The sequence below is a fragment of the Heterodontus francisci genome, chromosome 2, assembly GCF_036365525.1.
Source record: "Heterodontus francisci isolate sHetFra1 chromosome 2, sHetFra1.hap1, whole genome shotgun sequence".
NCBI lineage: Eukaryota > Metazoa > Chordata > Chondrichthyes > Heterodontiformes > Heterodontidae > Heterodontus > Heterodontus francisci.
In genome coordinates this window covers 96,474,259-96,496,983 of record NC_090372.1, presented here as the reverse complement: position 1 = coordinate 96,496,983, position 22,725 = coordinate 96,474,259, and the positions used below count along the sequence as shown (strand labels likewise).

Sequence of the window (22,725 nt, the reverse complement as noted above, 5' to 3'; positions counted from 1 at the left end):
CAATGCATTATTACCTGTTTTGCACTATCACAGGACACCAGTTTCACACCCACTTTGTTTTTGCTTTTTTCTTCGATTAAAAGTCAGTTGTGGCGTATAAAATGTTTAAAATTAACATATGACTCCAGTCCCACAGTAATTCTCCTGAATTGACCTCCTCCCATCTTCTCAGGAATCTAGGCTTTGTCGGTGGCATCCACAACCTGAGAATTGAAAATATTGCTTCATGCAGCAGCTGGAAGCGTGAGTAGGTTACTAGTACTGTAGTATTTAAAAGTATTTCACTTTTTTTTTAGGAAACATAAAGATGAAAAGAAAGTTGAAGAAGTACAATCAGTTAGCTCTCTTCAGATGGTATGTAAGCCTCCTTTAAATAAAAATTCACTCCTCTGCAGTTTCCAGTTGAGACTTGCACACAAGGCACAGTATAAAACTGACTCAAATGTACTATTTTAATTTAGTGACATGACAGTTACAATATGGCCACAGCTTTGGGCTTGGCGATAATGCTGTGTGAATGTTGGTACACAAATTATTTATGTGTTCATATACAATCTTTGATCCACTATTTTAGGACAATGTGACTTCCTCAAAGTTAATTTCCCATTGTTATTTGACTGAGTATTTGAAAAGGAAATCTATGAAATTTACTTTTTTTTATGCTAGCAACAACATTTCCTTCACTCAAAAGGGGAATAAAGGAATAAAGACAGATTGGAGCAAATTGGTTTATCCATATGGTAATTGTTGTGTTATTCTTCAGTAATGAGGTACCAAAAAATCTTGAGTTGGATGATAAGTAAATTGTGGGTTCTTTATTGTGAAGTAACAAGTTTACAAAAGAGCTCTGTAATACAAGTGTGACCAGGTGACAAACAAGACTCCAACTGAACTGTCACATGTTGGTTGACATCACTTCTTGTGATGATGTGTGAAATATTGCAACTGTTAAAATGATATCACAATTTCCCCTTTCCTTAAGTGGAAATACACAACAAGATAAACTATGCACATAATGAAACAGAACAGTTTTAAAAAAAATTTGCATATGCATTGATTCTTATGTCCTTTAACAAGTGTCTCTGAAATGTATAGGTTCTCTACTGGCTTAACCTGATCGTGTCACTATGTAGCTTGGTTGGGAACTAGATTTGTCAACTTTTTTTCCTTGACCTGTGTGTGTGTTCTGACAGTCATTTTATGCTTGAGCATTCAACTTGTCACTTGTCTTTGCTACATTTTGTGGGTTGGAATGTAACGTGTTCTTGAAGCAATAGGGTTGTCAGGCATAACGTTATTCTCTAAGCTGACATCTGTTTCTTCTTAGTTCTATTCCATTAGGGCTGGTTACTTCATACAATCTTGGTTCAGTGCAGATTTTGGACCACCTCCATAGGATACCACATACTTTCTTGTGGATGGATTACTCTGACTTTCTGTCCAACCTGTAACGGTGGTAGCTCTGCACATGCAGAGCTATCGTGCACAGCTTTCATCTTCTCTTGACTGGCCAACAGTTTGTCCTGTACTGATGAAGATTTCATGAGATGATGACTAGGAAGGGTTGTTTTGACTTGTCTTCCAAATATAATTTCCACGGGTGATGGTAATCCTGTGCCGATTGGTGTTGCCCTCAACTGCAATATGGCTACATGGAGATCTTGTTTGGTCTCTTGACATTTCACAATCAGTGTCTTGACTGTGCATACCATTCTTTCTGCTAGGTCATTCAACCTAGCGTAATGCAGTGACAATGTAACTTGGTTTACATTCCATTTCTTACACATGTCTTTGGCAGTGTTTTGCAGTCCATTGTCCGATAATATCTCCGCTGGGGGACCAAATAACCTCAAGATTGCGCTGATAGTGTTTGCAACTGACGCGCTTGTCATGTTCCTCAATTGCCAGATTATAGGAAATTTGGAGAAGTAATTAGTGAATAACAGATAATCATTGCCTTTTCCAGAGGAGATCAGTGGCTATCTTTGACCAAGGATGTGATGGTACTTGGTGTGGAGGGAGCAATTCTTTGTGCTCGCTTGGTTGATGCTCTTGGCATGCATCACATTGCCATACCGCTCACTCAATGTCATTGTTAATTTCCGGCCAGTAGACAGTTTCACGTGCATGTCTTCTGGAATTCTCAACACCCATATGACCTTGTTGCAACTGTGAAAGAATTTCAAGGTGAAACATTTGTGGAATTGACACTTGTCTTCCTTTGAAGATAAAGCCATTAGATACCCTCAACTCACCTCGATATGGCTAAAAAATTCTGAGCTCTGCAGGAACTTCTTGTATTGTGTCAGGCCATCCTTTGACAGAGCTGCCATAACTCTTTTAAAACTGTATCTTTGGAAATCTCCTCCTGTAGCTCTTCACACTTACTTTGTCCGAAACACATTAAATCTATCTAGTATACATCTTCTAGCTCTATGTCGACTTTATCAAACTGAACTAGTGGAATGTCTTCACACTTTCTAGGATTGGGCAATCTACTCAGGGTATCAGAAGTCACCATAAGATTCCCAGGTTTATGTCTGACTTTGCAATCGCACCTTGATTAGTAGCCATTACTGTCAAAGTGGCATGCTGGTCAGTGGTTTCTGCCATATCATCGCCAGTGGTGTGTAGTCTGTCTCAACTGAAATGCTTGCCAAAAAGATGAATGTGAAACCTGGCGCACCCGAATATCAGTGCAAGTCTTTCCCTTTCTATGATGGAATAGTTGGCCTGTGTGGGCGATAAGCTTTTCAAACCAAAAGTGATTGAATGACCTTGCAACAAGCATGCTCCAGGACCTTTTCAATGAAGTATCTACTTCAAGAACAATATCCTTGTTTGGGTTGTAATACTGTAAACACGCCTCTATTGAAAATGATTGCTTCAGCAAGTCGCCTGCATGCTGGTGGTCCTCAATCCATACGTATGGCATATCCTTTCTGAGAAGTTCCCGTAAAGATGAGATGTTTCACGTGCATGTCGTCACGAGATGTAGGGAGCTAGGAAATTAAATAGACCAAGACATCTTTGTAGGTCTTCTTTGTCTTGTGAACTAGGCATGGACTGAACATCCTCTACCTTGCACTGAATATCCTCTCCCTTACTGGGATCTGGTTTTATGCCGACTCAGAGTAAATGGAGCCAAAGAAGTTGATGTGACTCACGTTAATGACACACTTCTTGCTGTTGAATACAAGGCCTTCCTTTCTGGCTGTCATGCTTCTCTTTTGTGCTGCCCATCACGGCTATATTGTCAGCAATACAGGCACACCCTGACACATTTTCCATGATATGATCCATTCATTGTTGAAATAAATCCTGGCTTACTGATAAACCAAATGGTACGCGCAAAAAACAATATCTTCCAAAGGGAATTTTGAAAGTTGTTAATTCGTGAGATCTTTCAGAGAGATGGACCAACCAGTATCCATGTTTTGCATCTAGTTTTGAAAAGAATCTGGACCTTGCATATTTTGAATTTAACTCTTCCAAGGTGCAGATTTTATGGGGACATTGTTTCAATGCCCGGTTCAGCCTTCCAGGGTCTGATGTTGCCGTCTTTTTTGATCTCAGCAGTTATAGAGCTGCACCAATCCGTGTGCTTCTGAACACAATGAATAATTCCTAGCTTCTCCATAGTATCCAGCTCAGCTTTGAGTTTGTCCTTGATGTGGACGCTACAATTCCTTGGTGGAACTATGGAAGGCATTGCATTGTCTCTCATGCATAGAGCAGCATCTCCTTTGAAACTTCCCATTGTATCAAAACATTCTGGGTACATTCGTTGCAAATCCTGGATGGATTCTATGGAGTCGCAACTATTTTGGTCGTGTATTCGTGGGATCTCATGGATTGTCATGATTTTGAAGCTCACTACATGCCAGTAGCCCTGCAACTGCTGGACCATTGGTATTGACTATATAGAATATGTTTTGTGACCAGTTAGAGTTTCCATACCTGCATTCTAATGTCAGTATTCCTATACAGTTGATTGGGGACCTATTGTATGCAGTAAGTCTTGCCTTTGTAGGTCATATCATGGCTTCCCATCTCACCAGATGCAGGTTCTTCAGGCCTCTTAGTGGAAAAATATTTGCACTTGCCCCCGTATCTACCATGAGTTGTAGCTTGTGCTGTCCACTCTTCTCTAGGCATTTGATGTCAATGGTGGTGAATGCTTCCTGTTGTGTAACTGCATCTAGCTGGTGTGCAACTGTTACTGTATGAAAGGCTTGATCACCTCCAGTGCCCTCTGTATCACTCACATCATTGTCTATCTTGTGGACATGTCTGCATCTAGGATGGCCTCTTACGAATGAATTCCTGCTTCTCTCAAGGTGGTGTTTGTTTTTTGTAATGTTGTGGCCTGCTGTGACTTCTGGCCAATTTTCCAGTACCAGACCTCTGGCACAGCCTTGCCCAGTGACCTTTCTTGCCACACATTTTGCAGTTATCCATGTAAACTGGACAGTTTCTCAATTGGTTCACTGCATTTGCCACATATTTTGCCTTGTTGAGGTGACCTGGTTACCTCGCCTATGGTTATTGTACCCAGTGTCCATATGCAGTGTCTGCTTGCAGCTATGGCCTCAAATTTGCTGCATTCTTTCAGGAGACTTTTGATGTCGTACACTTTTCTTTGTCTCTTAGTTCTTTCTGAAAAGCTTCTATCGGGGTAGATGCAATGGCCAATTCCATTATCCATTCGGATAACTCCACTTCTGAGAAATCACAGACTTTTCAGTTCTTGCAACATCTGCGAATGAATTGATCGATAGTCTCCTTGGACTGCTGTTTGTATGCCATCAATTCCGAATGGTGGATTCTAAAATTAATCCTGAAGTTTAGCTGATCCCCTAGTGAACTCCAGAGACTTGCTGGATCCCTCTGATCTGCTTCAGATAGTCCGGAGGTGTTGAACTGGTGAAACCCTTTGTTTCCGATTGTGATTTTTATTTTGATTGCTTGCTTGTCAAGGTACGTAACAGCTGGATCCAAAAAACACAACTGCATGCACTGTTGGTTGAGCTGCAACTCGTGGGGGAGATCTTGGGCTTTCCAATCCATTGACGGGTATTTGGTAGTCATAGTATCAAATTTCTTATCTGCAATAATCGTTGGCTGGAGTTTTCCCCTTTAAATTACTCCCTCTTCTGGTTTTGAGATGTTCCCTGAGGGGAAAATAAATTGCAGGTCTGCTGTGTCTGCAGTGTTGAACATCAGCCACACCCTGAGCTCAGTGCCTGCAGCATGGGCTTTCTGCCTGTGATTGGGTAGACTCCGCCCTCAAAGCGGTTATGGCTAGAAACTAATGCTTTGCAACCCCAAAGTGAACTGATTGTGCTCGTTTTTCCCAAACTTAATTCCACTTGATTCCTGCCTTTTCTTGTTGGCCACTGTCAAAAAACATAACCCCCTTCGTGTAGTCACAGTATCTTGAGCACTGAATTCAGCAGATGTTCATCAAACCTGACAGTGTCGTGCTGCTGCTGCCTCCAATGATGTGTTGCATCGTCCTGTCTTTGATGGACTTTGGGAGAGATTGCTGTTCTTGATGTCTCGCTCGAGATCGCTGTTCCCGTTGAGCACCATTGCTGACCCTGTCTTCAGTGCTGCTACTTTGACACATTCTGCCACCTCCACACTGTGGTCTTCAAATGCACATCGCTGCTGCTGGTATACTATGTTGTGGATGGTGTGTTTAAAATTCAAAAATCTTCAGAGACCACACACTGCCACCATATTGTGTTATTGTTTTCTTTAGCCATAAGGTACCAAAAAGGGCAGTAAAATGGAGGCGGGAGCTACAAGCTCCAGAAAGTAAGTGACTTGACAGTACTCTTTTTGGGCCATGATCACTGACCCGCAACCCCAATGATCCATCTCTCCCTGCCTCCTTGCCATCATGGCCAAACCCAACCTCCAGCTCCAATCTGCAGCTTGCCCTCACCCAGTTGCCAGAGACGATCCCTGCTGCGGTCTCCAACTGCTGGTTTTCACAACCGCCAACCAAACAGTCTGTCCATTTGGCCGGAAAGGAAACAGAATAAAGTAACGATGATGAGGTCTTGCTGTTAGATTCAGCAGGACATACACCTTCCTGGCCTTGTTGAGTTCTTTTGCAGTTTGAGCATCCCACTCTCCCTCCCCGTAAATATCGGGGCCATTGAGTTCACAGCACAGAAACAGGCCTTTTGGCACAAATGATTTATGCTGGCATTTTATGATCCACACAAGCCTCCTCCAACCCTTGTTTATCTAACCCTATCAGCAAATACTTCTATCGCCTTTTCCCTTATGTGCTTCCCCTAAAATGCATTGAGTTGGTGAAGGGTTAACAAAGCCACTTTTTGGTATAATAAGGAAGTAGACATGCTTTAAGAAAAATTATTGTAACTTAATATAAGTAACAACATTAGTCTAATTTTAAAATTGTAACTTTTGATAATCTTGTAGATCATGCTACCTGACGGATCAGAATATTTTCTTAATGGCAGGAAGCTAGGAACTGTTGATAAGCAAAGAGATTTAGGGGTCCAAGTACAGAAATTACTAATGGCTAATGTACAAAAAATATTTAAAAGGCGAACGGTATGTTGGCATATATTTCAAGAGGCCTGGAATGCAAAGGGTGAAAGTTATGTTACAACCATGCAAAACTCTAGTTAGATGCCTTCTGGATACTGTATTTAGTTCTGAACACTGGATCTCAGGAAGGATTAACCTTGGAGCTGGAACAGTGCTGATTGATCAGAATGATATTGGGGCTAAAAGGATTAAATTATGAGGACTGGTTACATAGACTAGGCTTGTATTTCCCTTGAATATAAAAGATTAAGGGGTGATTGATTTGAGGTATTTAAGATGATCAAAGGAGTTGGTAGGGTAGAAAGAGAGAAAGAGTAATTATATCCTCTGGTGGGGGAGTCCATAACAAGAGGGCATAAACTTAAAATTAGATCTGGGCCATTCATGGGTGATGCCAGGAAGCACTTCTTCACACAAAGGGTAGTGGAAATTTGGAAATCTCTCCCACTAAAAGGTATTGAGGCTAGGTCAATTGAAAATTTCAAAACTAAGATTGATAGATTTTTGCTAGGTAAGAATATTAAGGTTATGCAACTTAGGAGGCGACATGGAGTTAAGATACAGATCCACCATGATCCAATTGAATGCCCGAACAGGCTTGAGGGGCTGAATAACCCACTCCTCTTCTTAGGTTCCTCACTGAGGAGTGTTTACAATTCTGTCTGAGGCAACAGAAGAGCCATGTTGTCTCTTTGAAATATATTTTACTAACCAGCATCAGGAAGAAGTAAAAAAACAAAAGAATTATCCGTTCGGACTTAAAAGCACGCCAGCAATATAGCACAATCACAACCTTGTTGCACAGAGACTGCCAATTATTTGACATTTGCACTTGATTTAAATAGAGTAGCTCAGGGATAGAGCAATAGGAAAGCTGTAAAGTATTGCCAGCCTTCTTGCACTTTAGTTTGCTATGACATCTTCCCATCATCTTTGGATATTTTATGTTTGTCCATTTTCCCATAACTCGAATAAAGGAAAATTGAAAACTCATCTATTTTTCACATTTTTTAGTTTCGTTTTGCAGATGGTGTGGACATTTTGCTGATGGTAGTTGGAATTATAGCTGCAGTGGCTCATGGAATGTGCCTTCCGCTATTGTCCATTGTTTTTGGTGATATGACAAATGGCTTTATATGCCAGGCACAGTCTGCTAATATATCACGTAAGTAGTTGGTACCTTTTGTAAAGATTTTGATACCAGTGCATTTCTTATTTATAATACTGTCTATTTGATTGCTGATAAAAGTAGAGATAATTGAAAGAAACTAAGCACTATAGTTGGAAACCCAGAAAAAAGGTTACAAATAGCTTGAAGGCACTGTCTTACTGATTTACTCACTTCAGCCAGGTAAGTTGCTTACTGTAGGGGAAGCTTCAAATACCCAGGGACCTTAATTAAAAATGAGGAAGTTGGGAATAAGGATGGAAGACTTTTTTCACCAAAGGAACAATAGCTCTGTGAATAGGTTACCAAGAAAGATCATCAAAGTGGGCAGCATAATCAAATTCAGTAGACTGTTAGATGTGTTTCTGGGAAGAGGAGTGATATAGTGGTAGGTAGGGTTAGTCCATCAAAAGGGACAAGTTTAATGGGGTTAATGACTTTTTCCTATTCTGAACAATTCTTATGCTTTAACCAGGAGGTTTCAGTTTAAAATCACAGGGTTGAATTTTGTCACTTTCAACTGGTAAAATATCATAGAGTTGGAGCATCAGAAATCAGGGGCTGAATTTTTACAGCTCGTTGCCGATCTCAGCGGCGAGCTTCAAAAACTGCATGGTGCACACATAAGATGTGCACCGCTGAGCTGCCGCAATTCTTTACGCAGAGGCTCATTAACATGGAGGGGGCGGAATGCTCGCCCTGATGACGTAGAGGAGGCGGGCACTCCGCCTCTGACAAAGGAGTCTGGCACCACCACGCAGGTGCCAGCGCCATTTTTAAAGGGATTCAAGCCCCCCCAGTTACATTTAAATCTTTAACGGTCCTGGTCTCCAAAAAAAAAAATTTAATTTGGACTACCACTTTGAATCACCTCTCCCACCCCAACAATGAGTATTCAAAATATAAATTGCCCTCCCACCCACCCCCCCCACAAAAAAAATCTTTTATTTCGATTGCAAACTTTTCCCCCTGAACGTTACTAACTTTGACCCTCAACCCCTTCCCACCATCCCCTCAACCAATAGGAAGAGTTCTCCAATTGGAGATTCGAAGGCGCGGGAATCCCAACAACCAGCCGGAATATCAGCGTGGGACGGCCGTTGGGTGGAGGAAAGTGATTGATTAACATTCATTTACATATTTAAATTAATGTTCCGTCGCTGATCGGCGGCAGGGCTGGGATGCCACGACGAGGCCTCGCCGCCACTGGTAATATGGGGGCGAGGCCTTCCTGGCATCGAAGCCCGTGGCGGGCCTCTCCCAGACATATTTTCCAGGCCACCTGCCCCCCGCCCCTCCCCCCACCATGACCCCCAACATCGGGGGGCTGGTAAAATCCAGTCCCAGCAGTGGCATTTTACCAGGCCTTTGGTGACAGGCTGGGAGGTAAGAAGGCTGGCAAAATTGCAGAGGAAGGCATCGGGTGGCATCCCTGTCATCTTCCCACTGCCATATCATTTTGCTAGCAGCGGGAAAGGTGGCAGATGGCCCGCCTGCCTGGAGCCCAAATGAGCCACTTAAGTGGCCAATTAAGGGCCTCTTCCTGCCTTTGATGGCATTTTACCAGTGGCCGCGGGGGCCTCCCATCGTTTGGGGAGACTGCCTAGCAGCCTTCCAGTGGGCTCCAGGGGAGGAGGGGCCTACTTTTTGGGCACTCCTGGATCACAGAGGGGTCCCCTGGTGGCAATGGCTATCCCTGCGGCAACAGTCATTGTCGGCACTCAGTGATCTTCCCCACAACCCCCCTCCCTTGACAGAGACTGCCTGACTGACCCCAGTGCCCCAGACCCCACTTACCTGACTTTGAGGGCACATGGCCATCGATGCAATCTCATCTTCCATGTGCAGCCCCAGCAAGTGGCCACTGCTAGCAGTGCTGCTGCTGAGTTGCTGGCCCTCTGATTGGGCCAGCTGTTCTGGGGGTTGGCCTCCATCCTTAATAGAAATGGCAGTCCCAGCGATGCACATTTAATTGACTGCCACCAGTAAAATGTGGCCCCAGTCCCACTGCCCGCTGAAGTGGGATCACTCCCTGCTTTTGACCCTAGCAGTGGGACCTCAGCGACCTACATAAAATCCAGCCCCAGGTTCATTCCACAACAAGTGGGCCTTTTTACCCAGATATTTTGGAGGACAGAGAGTTTTTCCATTTTAATGTTGTTTAAAAATGATTATCATGATATCATAGGGGAACATTGGGCGGCACAGTGGTGCAGTGGTTAGCACCGCAGCCTCACAGCTCCATGACCCAGGTTCGATTCTGGGTACCGTCTGTGCAGAGTTTGCAAGTTCTCCCTGTGACTGTGTGGGTTTTCGCCGGGTGCTCCGGTTTCCTCCCACAGCCAAAGACTTGCAGGTGATAGGTAAATTGGCCGTTGTAAATTGCCCCTAGTGTAAGTAGGTGGTAGGGAATATGGGATTACTGCAGGGTTAGTATAAATGGGTGGTTGTTGGTTGGCACAGATTCGGTGGGCCGAAGGGCCTATTTCAGTGCTGTATCTCTTTAAAAATAATAAATAAAAACATTAATCACAATTCATTTTGAGAAGTTATAGTAGCTATAAAATTCATAACATGTAATAAATACCAATTGTTTCGGACAAATGCTCCATTATTTATGGAGCAACGTGAAGTCATTACGTGAGATGTATTCCAAATTAAAGATTGAATTAAGTTTCAACCTGTCATGAAAGTGCTTCCATTTTAAAATATTTTTTGAGGACTCATGTTTAAGAATTGTGGAAATGGATTCATTTGGAGGACCGAAGAGATTCCATAGATGTTGAACTTTATTTTTTTATTTTAAAAAAGGTCACTGGAAGGACTTGACCTTTCTGTTTAAAAACAACCCTTACTGGATGTCACATATCTTAAGTTAATAAAACAACAGGAGCCTTGGTGAGTAGGGGGAGTTGTTAACAGAGAAGTGACATGTTAAGATTTATGGTGGTCAAGAGTTTGTTTCGTTTTGGATTGTTTTGAGAATGTTGGGGGGTCAGACTGCTAAGAGAGAAGCAAGCAGCTCATCCTTTTCTCCACCTCTCTGAGAAACCCTGAGAATCCAGAGTGAGAGCTGAAACTCTTGATGCCGCATTTCTCTTGGAAAGCCTGCCAGACTAATCCGCAATGTCGCCTGAAAAGAACTGCTCCAAAAAGATCCCAGTGACAGCCGGACGCGTATTTGGGATGCCAGAAAAGGAACAACTGATATGATTCCATATCTTATCCTTTTCCTTCAAGAATTAACAAGTATTTGGTCAAAGTTTTTTTTTGTCTTTTGTGTAAAGATCGCTGCAGAGACAACTTGGTTATTTTTTCTTTAACCGTGTGTGTGTGTGTGTTTGTGTGTGTTTGTGTGTGTGTTGGGCTAATTTAAAAGGGAACTTTCATATTTTAATCTGTGTGTTAATGCTTTGCATCTTTACTAAATAAGTTTTGCTTTATAATAAATTAATAATTTTCTTGTTTATTAAAGAAACCTGGTTGGTATATAATTGGCCATATCGGTAACTGGGTAAACATTTAAATATATGTTGTGACCCATGGAGAAGTGGAACTAGAGAAAGACAGTGCAGTTCTCCCACCTCGGTTGTAAAAAAACAGTCACAATGCGGACATGCATTCGTGATGGATGAATTAAGACAAGCTAAATGGCGCCCCTTACCCATAGTTTTCCTGTGATATTATCTGCAGAAAACAGTAAATTGATTAAAACCCTAATTAACTAATTAATAAGTAGAGTAACTAAACCAGAGGGAGGAGATTACTGTATTTACTTAGAATTTAATATTTATAGCAGGAATCTAGCACTAGGGACCATATAGTTAATTATAACAATTTAGTAAGGATTTAATAAGTATTTATTTTATATTAATTAACTAATTAGTGCTAGAAATGTCAGTTAGAGTGGTGAAATGCTTCACCTGTGATATGTGGGAGGTCCGTGACGCTTCCAGCATTCTGGTCGACTACATCTGCAGGAAGTGTACCCGGTTGCAGCTCCTCACGGACCGCATGGATTGGTTGGAGCAGCAACTGGATGCACTTAGGAGCATGCAGGTGGCGGAAAGCATCATAGACAGGAGTTTTAGAGAAGTGGTTACACCCAAGGTGCAGGCAGATAGATGGGTGACCGCTAGAAGGGGCAGGCAGTCAGTGCAGGAATCCCCTGTGGCTATCCCCCTCTCTAACAAGTATACCGTTTTGGATACTGTTGGGGGGGATGGCCTATCAGGGGAAAACAGCAGCAGCCAGAGCAATGGCACCACAGCTGGCACTGTTGTTCAACAGGGAGGGACAAAGTGCAGACGAGCAATAGTTATAAGGGACTCTATAGTCAGGGGCACAGATAGGCGCTTCTGTGGATGTGAAAGAGGCTCCAGGATGGTATGTTGCCTCCCTGGTGCCAGGGTCAAGGATGTCTCTGAACGGACAGGGGGCATTCTGAAGGGGGAGGGTGAACAGCCAGAGGTTATGGTACACATCGGTACCAATGACATAGGCAGGAAGAGTGATGAGGTCCGGTAGGGGGCGTTTAGGGAGTTAGGAAGAAAGTTAAAAGACAGGACCTCTAGGGTTGTAATCTCTGGATTACTCCCTGTGCCACGTGCCAATGAGGCTAGAAATAGGAAGATAGTGCAGCTAAACACGTGGCTGAACAGCTGGTGTAGAAGGGAGGGTTTCAGATATCTGGACCATTGAGATCTCTTCAGCAACAGATGGGACCTGTACGAGAAGGACGGGTTGCATCTAAACTGGAGGGGCACAAATATCCTGACTGCGAGGTTTGCTAGCGTCACTCGGGAGGGTTTAAACTAGTGTGGCAGGGGGGTGGAAACCAGAGCAGTAGGACAGCAAGTGAAATAAATGAGGGGGAACTAGTAAATAAGGCCAGAAAGACTAAGAGGAAGAGCAGGCGGGGAGATGTTGCTGAGCACAGTGGGACTGGTGGTCTGAAGTGCATTTGTTTCAATGCAAGAAGTATAACAGGGAAGGCAGATGAACTTAGATCTTGGATTAGTACTTGGAACTATGATGTTGTTGCTATTACAGAGACTTGGTTGAGAGAAGGACAGGATTGGCAGCTAAATGTTCCAGGATTTAGAAGCTTCAGGCGGGATCGAGGGGGATGTAAAAGGGGTGGGGGAGTTGCATTACTGGTTAAGGAGGAGAATAATCACAGCTGTACTGTGGGAGGACAACCTCGGAGGGGTCATGCAGCGAGGCAATATGGGTGGAGCTCAGGAATAGGAAGGGTGCAGTCACGATGTTGGGGGTTTTCTACAGGCCTCCCAACAGCTAGCGGGAGGTAGAGGAGCAGATATGTAGACAGATTTTGGAAAGATATAAAGGTAACAGGGTTGCAGTGGTGGGTGATTTTAACTTCCCCTATATTGACTGGGACTCATTTGGTGCTGGGGGCTTGGATGGGGCAGAATTTGTAGGGAGCATCCAGGAGGGCTTCTTGAAACAATACGTAGATAGTCCAACTAGGGATGGGGCCGTACTGGACCTGGTATTGGGGAATGAGCCTGGCCAGGTGGTCGAAGTTTCAGTAGGAGAGCATTTCGGGAACAGTGACCATAATTCCATAAGTTTTAAGGTACTTGTGGATAAGGATAAGAGTAGTCCTCGGGTGAAGGTGCTAAATTGGGGGAAGGCTAATTATAACAATATTAGGCAGGAACTGAAGAATTTAGATTGGGGGCGGCTGTTTGAGGGTAAATCAACATCTGACCTGTGAGAGTCTTTCAAACGTCAGTTGATTAGAATCCAGGACCAGCATGTTCCTGTGAGGAAGAAGGATAAGTTTGGCAAGTTTCGGGAACCTTGGATAACGCAGGATATTGTGAGCCTCGTCAAAAAGAAAAAGGAAGCATTCGTAAGGGCTGGAGGTCTAGGAACAGAGGAATCCCTTGAGGAATATAAAGACAGTAGGAAGGAACTTAAGCAAGGAGTCAGGAGGGCTAAAAGGGGTTATGAGAAGTCATTGGCAAACAGGATTAAGGAAAATCCCAAGGCTTTTTATACATATATAAAGAGCAAGAGGGTAACCAGGGAAAGGGTTGGCTCACTCCAGGACAGAGAAGGGAATCTATGTGTGGAGCCAGAGGAAATGGGCGAGGTACTAAATGAGTACTTTGCATCAGTATTCACCAAGGAGAAGGACTTGGTGAATGATGAGCCTAGGGAAGGGAGTGTAGATAGTCTCAGTCATCTCATTATCAAAAAGGAGGAGGTGTTTGGTGTCTTGCAAAGCATTAAGGTAGATAAGTCCCCAGGGCCTGATGGGATCTACCCTAGAATACTGAGGGAGGCAAGGGAAGAAATTGCTGGGGCCTTGACAGAAATCTTTGTATCCTCGTTGGCTGCAGGTGAGGTCCCAGAGGACTGGAGAATAGCCAATATTGTTCCTTTGTTTAAGAAGGGTAGCAAGGATAATCTAGGAAATTATAGGCCGGTGAGCCTTACGTCAGTGGCAGGGAAATTATTAAAGAGGATTCTTCGGGACAGGATTTACTCCCATTTGGAAACAAATGGACTTATTAGCGAGAGGCAGCATGGTTTTGTGAAGTGGAGGTCGTGTCTCACTAATTTGATTGAGTTTTTTGAGGAAGTGATGAAGATGATTGATGAAGGAAGGGCAGTGGATGTTGTCTATATGGACTTCAGTAAAGCCTTTGACAAGGTCCCTCATGGCAGACTGGTACTAAAGGTGAAGTCACATGGGATCAGAGGGGAGCTAGCAAGTTGGATACAGAACTGGCTTGGTCATAGAAGACAGAGGGTAGCAGTGGAAGGGTGCTTTTCTGAATGGAGGGATGTGACTAGTGGTGTTCCGCAGGGATCAGTGCTGGGACCTTTGCTGTTTGTAGTATATATAAATGATTTGGAGGAAAATGTAGCTGGTCTGATTAGTAAGTTTGCGGACGACACAAAGGTTGGTGGAGTTGCGGATAATGATGAGGATTGTCAGAGGATACAGCAGGATATAGATCGGTTGGAGACTTGGGCGGAGAAATGGCAGATGGAGTTTAATCCGGACAAATGTGAGATAATGCATTTTGGAAGGTCTAATGCAGGTGGGAAGTATACAGTAAATGGCAGAACTTTTAGGAGTATTGACAGGCAGAGAGATCTGGGCGTACAGGTCCAACAGTCACTGAAAGTGGCACTGCAGGTGGATAAGGTAGTCAAGAAGGCATACAGCATGCTTGCCTTCATCGGTCGGGGCATAGAGTATAAAAATTGGCAAGTCATGTTGCAGCTGTACAGAACCTTAGTTAGGCCACACTTAGAATATTGCGTGCAATTCTGGTCACCACACTACCAGAAGGACATGGAGGCTTTGGAGAGGGTACAGAAGAGGTTTACCAGGATGTCGCCTGGTCTGGAGGGCATTAGCTATGAGGAGAGGTTGGATAAACTTGGATTATTTTCACTGGAACGACGGAGGTGGAGGGGCGACATGATAGAGGTTTACAAAGTTATAAGTGGCATGGACAGAGTGGATAGTCAGAAGCTTTTTTCCAGGGTGGAAGAGTCAGTTACTAGGGGACATAGGTTTAAGGTGAGAGGGGCAAAGTTTAGAGGGGATGTGCGAGGCAAGTTCTTTACACAGAGGGTGGTGAGTGCCTGGAACTTGTTGCCGGGGGAGGTGGTGGAAGCAGGTACCATAGAGACGTTTAAGAGGCATCTTGACAAATACATGAATAGGATGGGAATAGAGGGATACGGACCCCGGAAGTGCAGAAGGTTTTAGTTTAGGCAGGCATCAAGATCGGCGCAGGCTTCGAGGGACGAATGGCCTGTTCCTGTGCTGTCCTGTTCTTTGTAGGTATGATAACTTTTGTTTATTACTCATTGATGGGTGTCAAAGTGCAGCTTCAGCGATATTTCATGGAGTAATGACAAACAACTGTATAATAGAATGTGATTCATTACATTTTGTAATAATTAACTTAAATGTCCTTTACTGAGTCATGCCTCTGTATTTCAGTCTGATAGTAAGAGTCAGAGCTTTTATTTGCAAAAACAAACTTTCCTTTCTTAACCTTTACCACCCTCCCATAATCTTTGGTCCTCGCTTGGTTCTCGGCTTTGTCATTTCACTTAGGCTTCAGTCTATCTTTGAGTCTTGAGTCTGACTGTAACCATGACCCAAGATGTCTAACTTCTGAATTTTAGTAGGCATCTATAGTCTGGTTCTGTAAATCTATGAAGTCTGCAGGTACTTGAAGGGACAACATTGCGCTGGATTTTGTGGGGGTGGGGTGGGTTGATGGCAAACTGTTCGCGTTTGTCATCATTACCCCTGTGAAACTGAGCGCAACTTCAGGATGGCGGATATGCGCAGATTAGCACGGAAATCCAAAAGTTGGAGTCTGTTCCTCAGTGTGCTCAAACAGGTCGCACCGTGGAAGCCTCTCCTGGAGCCGGCAATCATTGAAATCAATGAGAATTGCCACATTCCCACTCCGAAATCGCCTTTTGAAACCTCGTAAAAAGTTACACTTTGTTCAAAAAGGTGTAACTGGGTTTTTTTTTTAAACAGTGATGTGATGAATAAAATGTGAACAACAGCACTGGCTCTGAAAGAATAATTTTGTAATCATGGGGTGCTGCTAAATGATTAATAGTTTTTTAAAGCTAGTTCTTTTAATAATTTGCTTGAAAAAAAGTTGCTTCAGAATATTTTAGCTTCTACTTTTACCCCACATGTATGTCTCAATCTTTAGATTTTATTTGACTGGTTTTTGTTTCCTGTTGTGGGGGGTCTATGAAAATCCTTCAATGTGATTGGCTACATGGACAACTTGATGATGACATCACTGCAGCTTTGCACTGTGAAGGCTCAGGAAAGAATGCTGCAATCAATTGAAATTCGTCATGATCTCTCTGACGTGAATTTAACCTCTATAGCAAAACACGGTGATCGAGGTTAAATTCACACCAGAGCCATCACCAGGTCTCTCAGTGAGACTTAATTTATGGTCAGCAGCGAGCTCCCTGGCTTTGCTGCCGACTGCAAACTCTGGCCAATATCCTTTCGTTGATGCAGATACAACAGCTGTTGTAGCTTCAGTCACTATAACCTACACAAATTGTGAATTTAAACTGCAGACTACACAAAGTTTCTTTTTTCTAGTACCTGCATTATACTTTATGCAATGCTTCTCTTGGCAAATCACAGCCACATCTGGACTTAACTGCTCATATATCTGACAGTAATATTACACCCCTCAGTTCCTAAACTAGATGGCTCAGCTGAAGTTCTCTTCTGTAGGAGTACTCTCTTTTGCATTCCAACATACAAGTTCAGATTTTTACCCTTCTCGCCAGTGGGAAATGGTACAAGCAAGGGTACTAAAATGGCGGCGAGATGCTGCCGAATGCATTCTCTCAGTGTTTGTGTCACCCACCTGGGTTTTCAGGAGTATTGAGGCCATTTGCCACATTCAGGCAAGGGCCTCCTATATGTTGGGGTTTACTATTTTCAAGGTGCAAGTCACTCACTATTAAGACTTTGAAATATATTGTGGTTCATTCACTGTCGTTGGGACAAAATCCTGAAACTCTCTCTCTAACAGCACCGTGAGTATGCCTACACCACAAGGACTGCAACAGCTCAAGAAGGCAGTACATCACCACCTTCTCAAGGCCAGTGATGCCCATATCCCATGAACGAATAATAAAAAATGCAAGTTGGTGTAGTTTGTTGGTGTAATTCAGACCCTGAAGCTATTGTGGCATGCACAATACTTACACAGTCCTGAAGCTCAGCAAGCAGGATCAGGGTCAAAAGAGGTCAAGCTATGTTAATCATTATATTTCCTTTTTAAGGTTTCCTTGCGGAGCAGGAGTGCTCCTCCTGGCATCTCTCCCAACACCCCCGCCCACACCCCTCCCCCATCACTTATCTTCCTGAGCATAGTTTTGTTGGTTCTGTGGAAGTGTCCTACAGCCATGCAATTTCATGCTCGGCCCACCAGCTTCCACATCATGTGCGGTGGCTTTGTGCGGGAGCCAGGGTTGGGCTATTTCAATTAGATCTGTATTACTATTGGTTGAGCCTCAAGCTTGCCTGGATGGGTGCAGCTCCAACAACACTCAAGAAGCTCGACACCATCCAGAACAAAGCAGACCTCTCGTGACCTCTACCACTTTGAAGGACAAAAGCAGCAGATGCATGGGAACATCACCACCTGCAAGTTCCCATCCAAGTCATACACCATCCTGGCTTGGAAATATCTCGCCGTTCCTTCACTGTCACTGCGTCAAAATCCTGGAACTCCCTTCCTAACAACACTGTGGGTGTACCTACCTCACATGGACTGCAACGGTTCAAGAAGGCAGCTCACCACCACCTTCTCAAGGGCAATTAGGGATGGGCAATAAATGCTGGCATAGCCAGTGATGCCCACATCCCATGAATGAATTTTTTAAAAAGCTGGCACTGCCTTTGGCATTTTGCTCTGGCTCTGCACCCTCTCCCCCCCCCACCCCCCCCCCCCCCCTCCAACTTCGCGCTCCCACCCTAGGTTAAACTTGGAGCTCCAGTTACAATGAATCTCTGTTTCTTAAACTTCCCATTCAAAACTACAGGTCTAACTGCAACTGCTATAAGGGATAGCCAGATATGTATTCTCACTGTTTAGCTTTTGAGTGTCTCCATCAAAGTGAGCAACCTTTCAAATGGCATTTGTGCGAGACAACAGGCTAAATTGTGCCTTTTTTGATGGTACAAATAAGAAAGCCTGTACATTCTCCAGTACATTCAAGACAATGAATGTCTACATTAGTTGGGCATTAGTTGAAGCATTATTAATAGTAAGAAACAATTTGCAATATTTCAATTAAATAAAAAGAACAAGGATGAACTAAGCACAACAATCAGCAGCAGTATATGAAGGCATGTCATGTTGTGATTGGTTGAATGGACTTTGGCATAGCTTCAAATAAATAATTTAGTGTAATTTTACCTAGTGATATCTATTCGAAGTATTTAAGTATAATTTCGCAGTGTAAAATCAGTGCTGTACAAAATATATTTTTCCTTTTTATGCAATATAATTGTATTTTTATCATGGTTTATTACAGTAAATGTGACAGACTGTGATGATGCACCCTTTGAAGAACAAATGGCTAAGTAAGTGCTACTGTAATAATTACTTCCGCAAAATATTGCATAGTGAGCAGATATACCTGCAAATCCATTGCATTTCCTGAATTATCACATTTGTTTCGAAAAACCTATAGTAGAAGGTGACAGACCCACTTGCAGACATTACCAATTCTCAGTTGTTCACTCGAAGGAATACCTTAGAAAATACCACTCTAAGGAAAATCAAAAACAAAACAGCAGTTGGCAAATGTTAAACCGCTTTTCAAGAAAGGAGAGAGAAAACAGAGAACTACAGGCCGGTTAGCCTAATGTCAGTCATTGGGAAAATGCTGGAATCTATTATTAAGGAAGTGTTAACAATGCGCTTAGTAAAGCACAGTATGATTAGAACAAGTTTTACCAAAGGGAAATCCTGTTTGACAAATTTATTAGAGTTTTTTGAGGATGTAACTTGTAGGGTAGATAAAGGGAAACCAGTAGATGTCGTATACCTGGATTTCCAAAAGGCATTTAATAAGGTGCCACAGAAAAGGTTAATAGGCAAGATAAGGGCTCATGGAGTTGGGGGTAATATATTAACATGGATAGAGGATTGGTTAACAGATGGGAAGCAATGGGTGGGCATAAATTGGGCATTTTCAAGTTGGCAGTAAACAGTGGAGTGCTGCAAGGATCAGTGCTGCAAGGATCAGTGCTGGGGCCTCAGCAATTTACAGTCTATATTAATGATTTAGATGAAGAGATGGAGAGCAATGTATCTAAGTTTGCTGATGATACAAAGGTAGGTGAAAAGGTAAGCTGTGGGGTGGACACAGAGAGGCTGCAGAGATTTAGACAGGTTAGGTGAGTGGGTAACAAGATGGCAGATAGAGTATAATGTAGGGCAGTGTGAAGTTATGCACTTTGGTTGCAAGAATAGAAAAGCAGAATCTTTTTAAAAGGTGTGAAACTTGTAAGTGTTGATATTCAAAGAGACTTGTATGTGCTTGTACAAGGAACGCAGAAAATTGACATGCAGGTACAGCAAGCAATTAGGAAGCCAAATGGCATGTTGGCCTTTATTGCAAGGGGATTGGAGTACAGGAATAAGGAAGTATTGCTACAGTTGTTGATGAGACCACATCCGGAATTCTGTGTGCAGTTTTGGTCTCGACATTGTAGAAAGCATGTACTTGTATTGGAGGCAGTGCAGCGAAGGTCTACTAGATTGGTTCCTGGGATGAGGGGGTTGTCCTATGATGAGAGACTAAGTAAATTACGTCTGTATTCTCTGGAATTTAGAAGAATGAGAGGTGATCTCATTGAAATTTAAAAGATTCTAAAGGGGCTGGATAGGTTAGACACTGATTATTTCCGCAGCTCAGGGAAACTAAAACATGGGGGCACAGTCTCGGGATAAGGGACCAATCATTTAGGACTGAAATGAGGAGAAAATACCTCACTCAAAGGGTTGTGAAACTTTGGAATTTTCTTCCCCAGAGGGTTGTGGATACTCCATCGTTAAATACACTTAAGGCTGGGATAGATAGATTTTTGGTCTCTCGGAATCAAGGGGTCTGGTAAGCAGGCGGGAAAGTGGAGTCGAATCCTAATATCAGCCATGAATGGCGGAGCAGGCATGATGGGCCATATGGTCTGCTTCTGCTCCTATTTTATGTGCTCTTGTGTCCTTTGGGTATTCTTACCTTTTATAGAAGGGGAAATGTGATTTTTTTTCAGAAAACAATTATTCATTGCTTCCATCCTAGGTTTTCCTATTACTATGTTGCAATTGGAGCAGCAGCACTACTATTTGCTTACATCCAAGTTTCCTTTTGGGTTCTGGCTTCAGCAAGACAGACAAGAAGACTCCGAAAGATATTTTTTCATGCTGTACTGAGGAAAGAGATTGGTTGGTTTGATGTTAACCCAGCTGGACAACTCAACACACGTCTAACAGCGTGAGAATGATGTTACATTTTCAGACTAGATAAATAAATGTAATTTTCCTCAAAAGAGCTTTGTTGCTTAAAATAATAGCATTTTAATTTCTTTGGAAATCATTGTGTTTTCTTCATTGACCAGTGACATCAACAAAATCAATGAAGGAATTGGTGATAAGATTGGACTTCTGTTCCAGTGCATCTCAACTTTTGCAGGAGGTATCATAATTGGTTTTGTAAGGGGATGGAAGTTGACTCTGGTAATTCTGGCTGCCAGCCCCCTCCTTGCATTATCAGCTGCGCTGTGGTCTAAGGTAGGCACAAACAAAATAAAACACTTCAGAGAAACAATCAAGTAAATTAATATAACAGTATAGAAAGCAAATAAAATCACCAAGAATATTTGAGATATAAGCCTAGAAGTAATGTGTTGATATAAACTGAATGTTCAACATATTGTTATAATATTACTGGTATTTTAATGGAGTATCACATTTTTGGATGGTTACATTGGATATTATCTTGGGTTCAATATCATCAGCTACTCCTGTATGTGAACCTCATGTCCCCTATAATCTAAGAGTGCATATTTCTTGTAGCCAGTATCTATGTACACTATAGCAACACTCAATGAATGAAACAGAGGACCCTTACTCTCAACACTGGCTACAGGAATATACCATGTGTTGCTATGTGCATTCTCCTTCCTCTTCAAATTGGATAGACACTCTGACCTACACCTGACAAACCCTTGGTGCAAAAAACAGTTTTATTTATGTATGGTACATCAATACAGTGCATAGTTTAACACAGTGAGGTATATATTTCCCCACAATCCTTGTTATAGAGTCATAGAGTTATACAGCACAGAAACAGGCCCTTTGGCCCACCAGGTCCGTGCCCACCATCAAGTCTATCTATTCTAATCCCATTTTCCAGCACTTGCCCATAGCCTTGTATGCTATGGCGTTTCAATTGTTCATCTAAATACTTCTTAAATGTTGTGAGAATTCCTGCCTCTACCACCTCTTCAGGCAGTGTGTTCCAGATTCCAGCCACCCTCTGGGTGAAAACATTTTTCCTCAAATCGCCTCTAAAGCTCCTTCCCCTTTCCTTAAATCTATGCCTCCTGGTTTTGACCTCCTCCGCTAAGGGAAAAAGTTTCTTCCTATCCAACCTATCAATGTCCCTCATAACTTTGTAAACCTCAGTCAGGTCCCCTCTTAGCATTCTCTGCTCTAAGGAAAATAACCCTAGCCTATCCAGTCTCTCTTCATAGCTTGAAATGCTCCAGCCTAGGCAACATCCTGGTGAATCTCCTCTGCACGCCCTCCAGTGCAATCATATTCTTTCTACAGTGTGGCGCCCAGAACTGTACACAGTACTCCAGCTGTGGCCTAACTAGCGTTTTATACAGCTCCATCATAACCTCCCTGCTCTTATATTCTGTGCCTCAGCTAATAAAGGCAAGTATCCCATATCCTTTCCTAACCACCTTATTTGCCTGTGTTGCTGCCGTCAGTAATCCATGGACAAGTACACTCAGGTCCCTTTGACTCCCTGTACTTCGTATGATCCTACCATCCATTGTATATTCCCTTGCCTTGTTAGTCCTCCCATAATGCATCACCTCAAACTTCTCAGGATGAAATTTCATTTGCCACTGCTCTGCCCATTTTACCAGCCCATCTATATCTTCCAGTAATCTAAGGCTTTCCTCCTCACTGTTTACGACATCACCAATTTTCAATTGTTACCTACGGACTTACTGATCATACCTCCTATACTCACATTTAAATCATTAATGTACAGTAAAAAAGCAAGGGTCCCAGCACCGATCCCTGCGGTACACCACTGGTCACAGGCTTCCACTCGCAAAAACAACCCTTGACCATCACCCTCTGCCTCCTGCCACTAAG

General features: G+C 42.9%; 1 protein-coding gene across 6 annotated transcripts in view; it reads left to right on the top strand.

The window, feature by feature from the left end:
• The window catches only part of LOC137345699 (ATP-dependent translocase ABCB1-like), a 165,482-nt gene that overhangs the window by 41,671 nt on the left and 101,086 nt on the right, over nt 1-22,725 (top strand). For all 6 annotated transcript variants that reach the window (XM_068008965.1, XM_068009000.1, XM_068008993.1 and 3 more), the window contains exons 3-7: nt 297-354; nt 7,606-7,756; nt 18,860-18,908; nt 20,633-20,824; nt 20,949-21,120. In XM_068008965.1, coding sequence (XP_067865066.1) covers nt 297-354; nt 7,606-7,756; nt 18,860-18,908; nt 20,633-20,824; nt 20,949-21,120 — 622 coding nt within the window. The remainder of the gene's footprint in view (nt 1-296; nt 355-7,605; nt 7,757-18,859; nt 18,909-20,632; nt 20,825-20,948; nt 21,121-22,725) is intronic.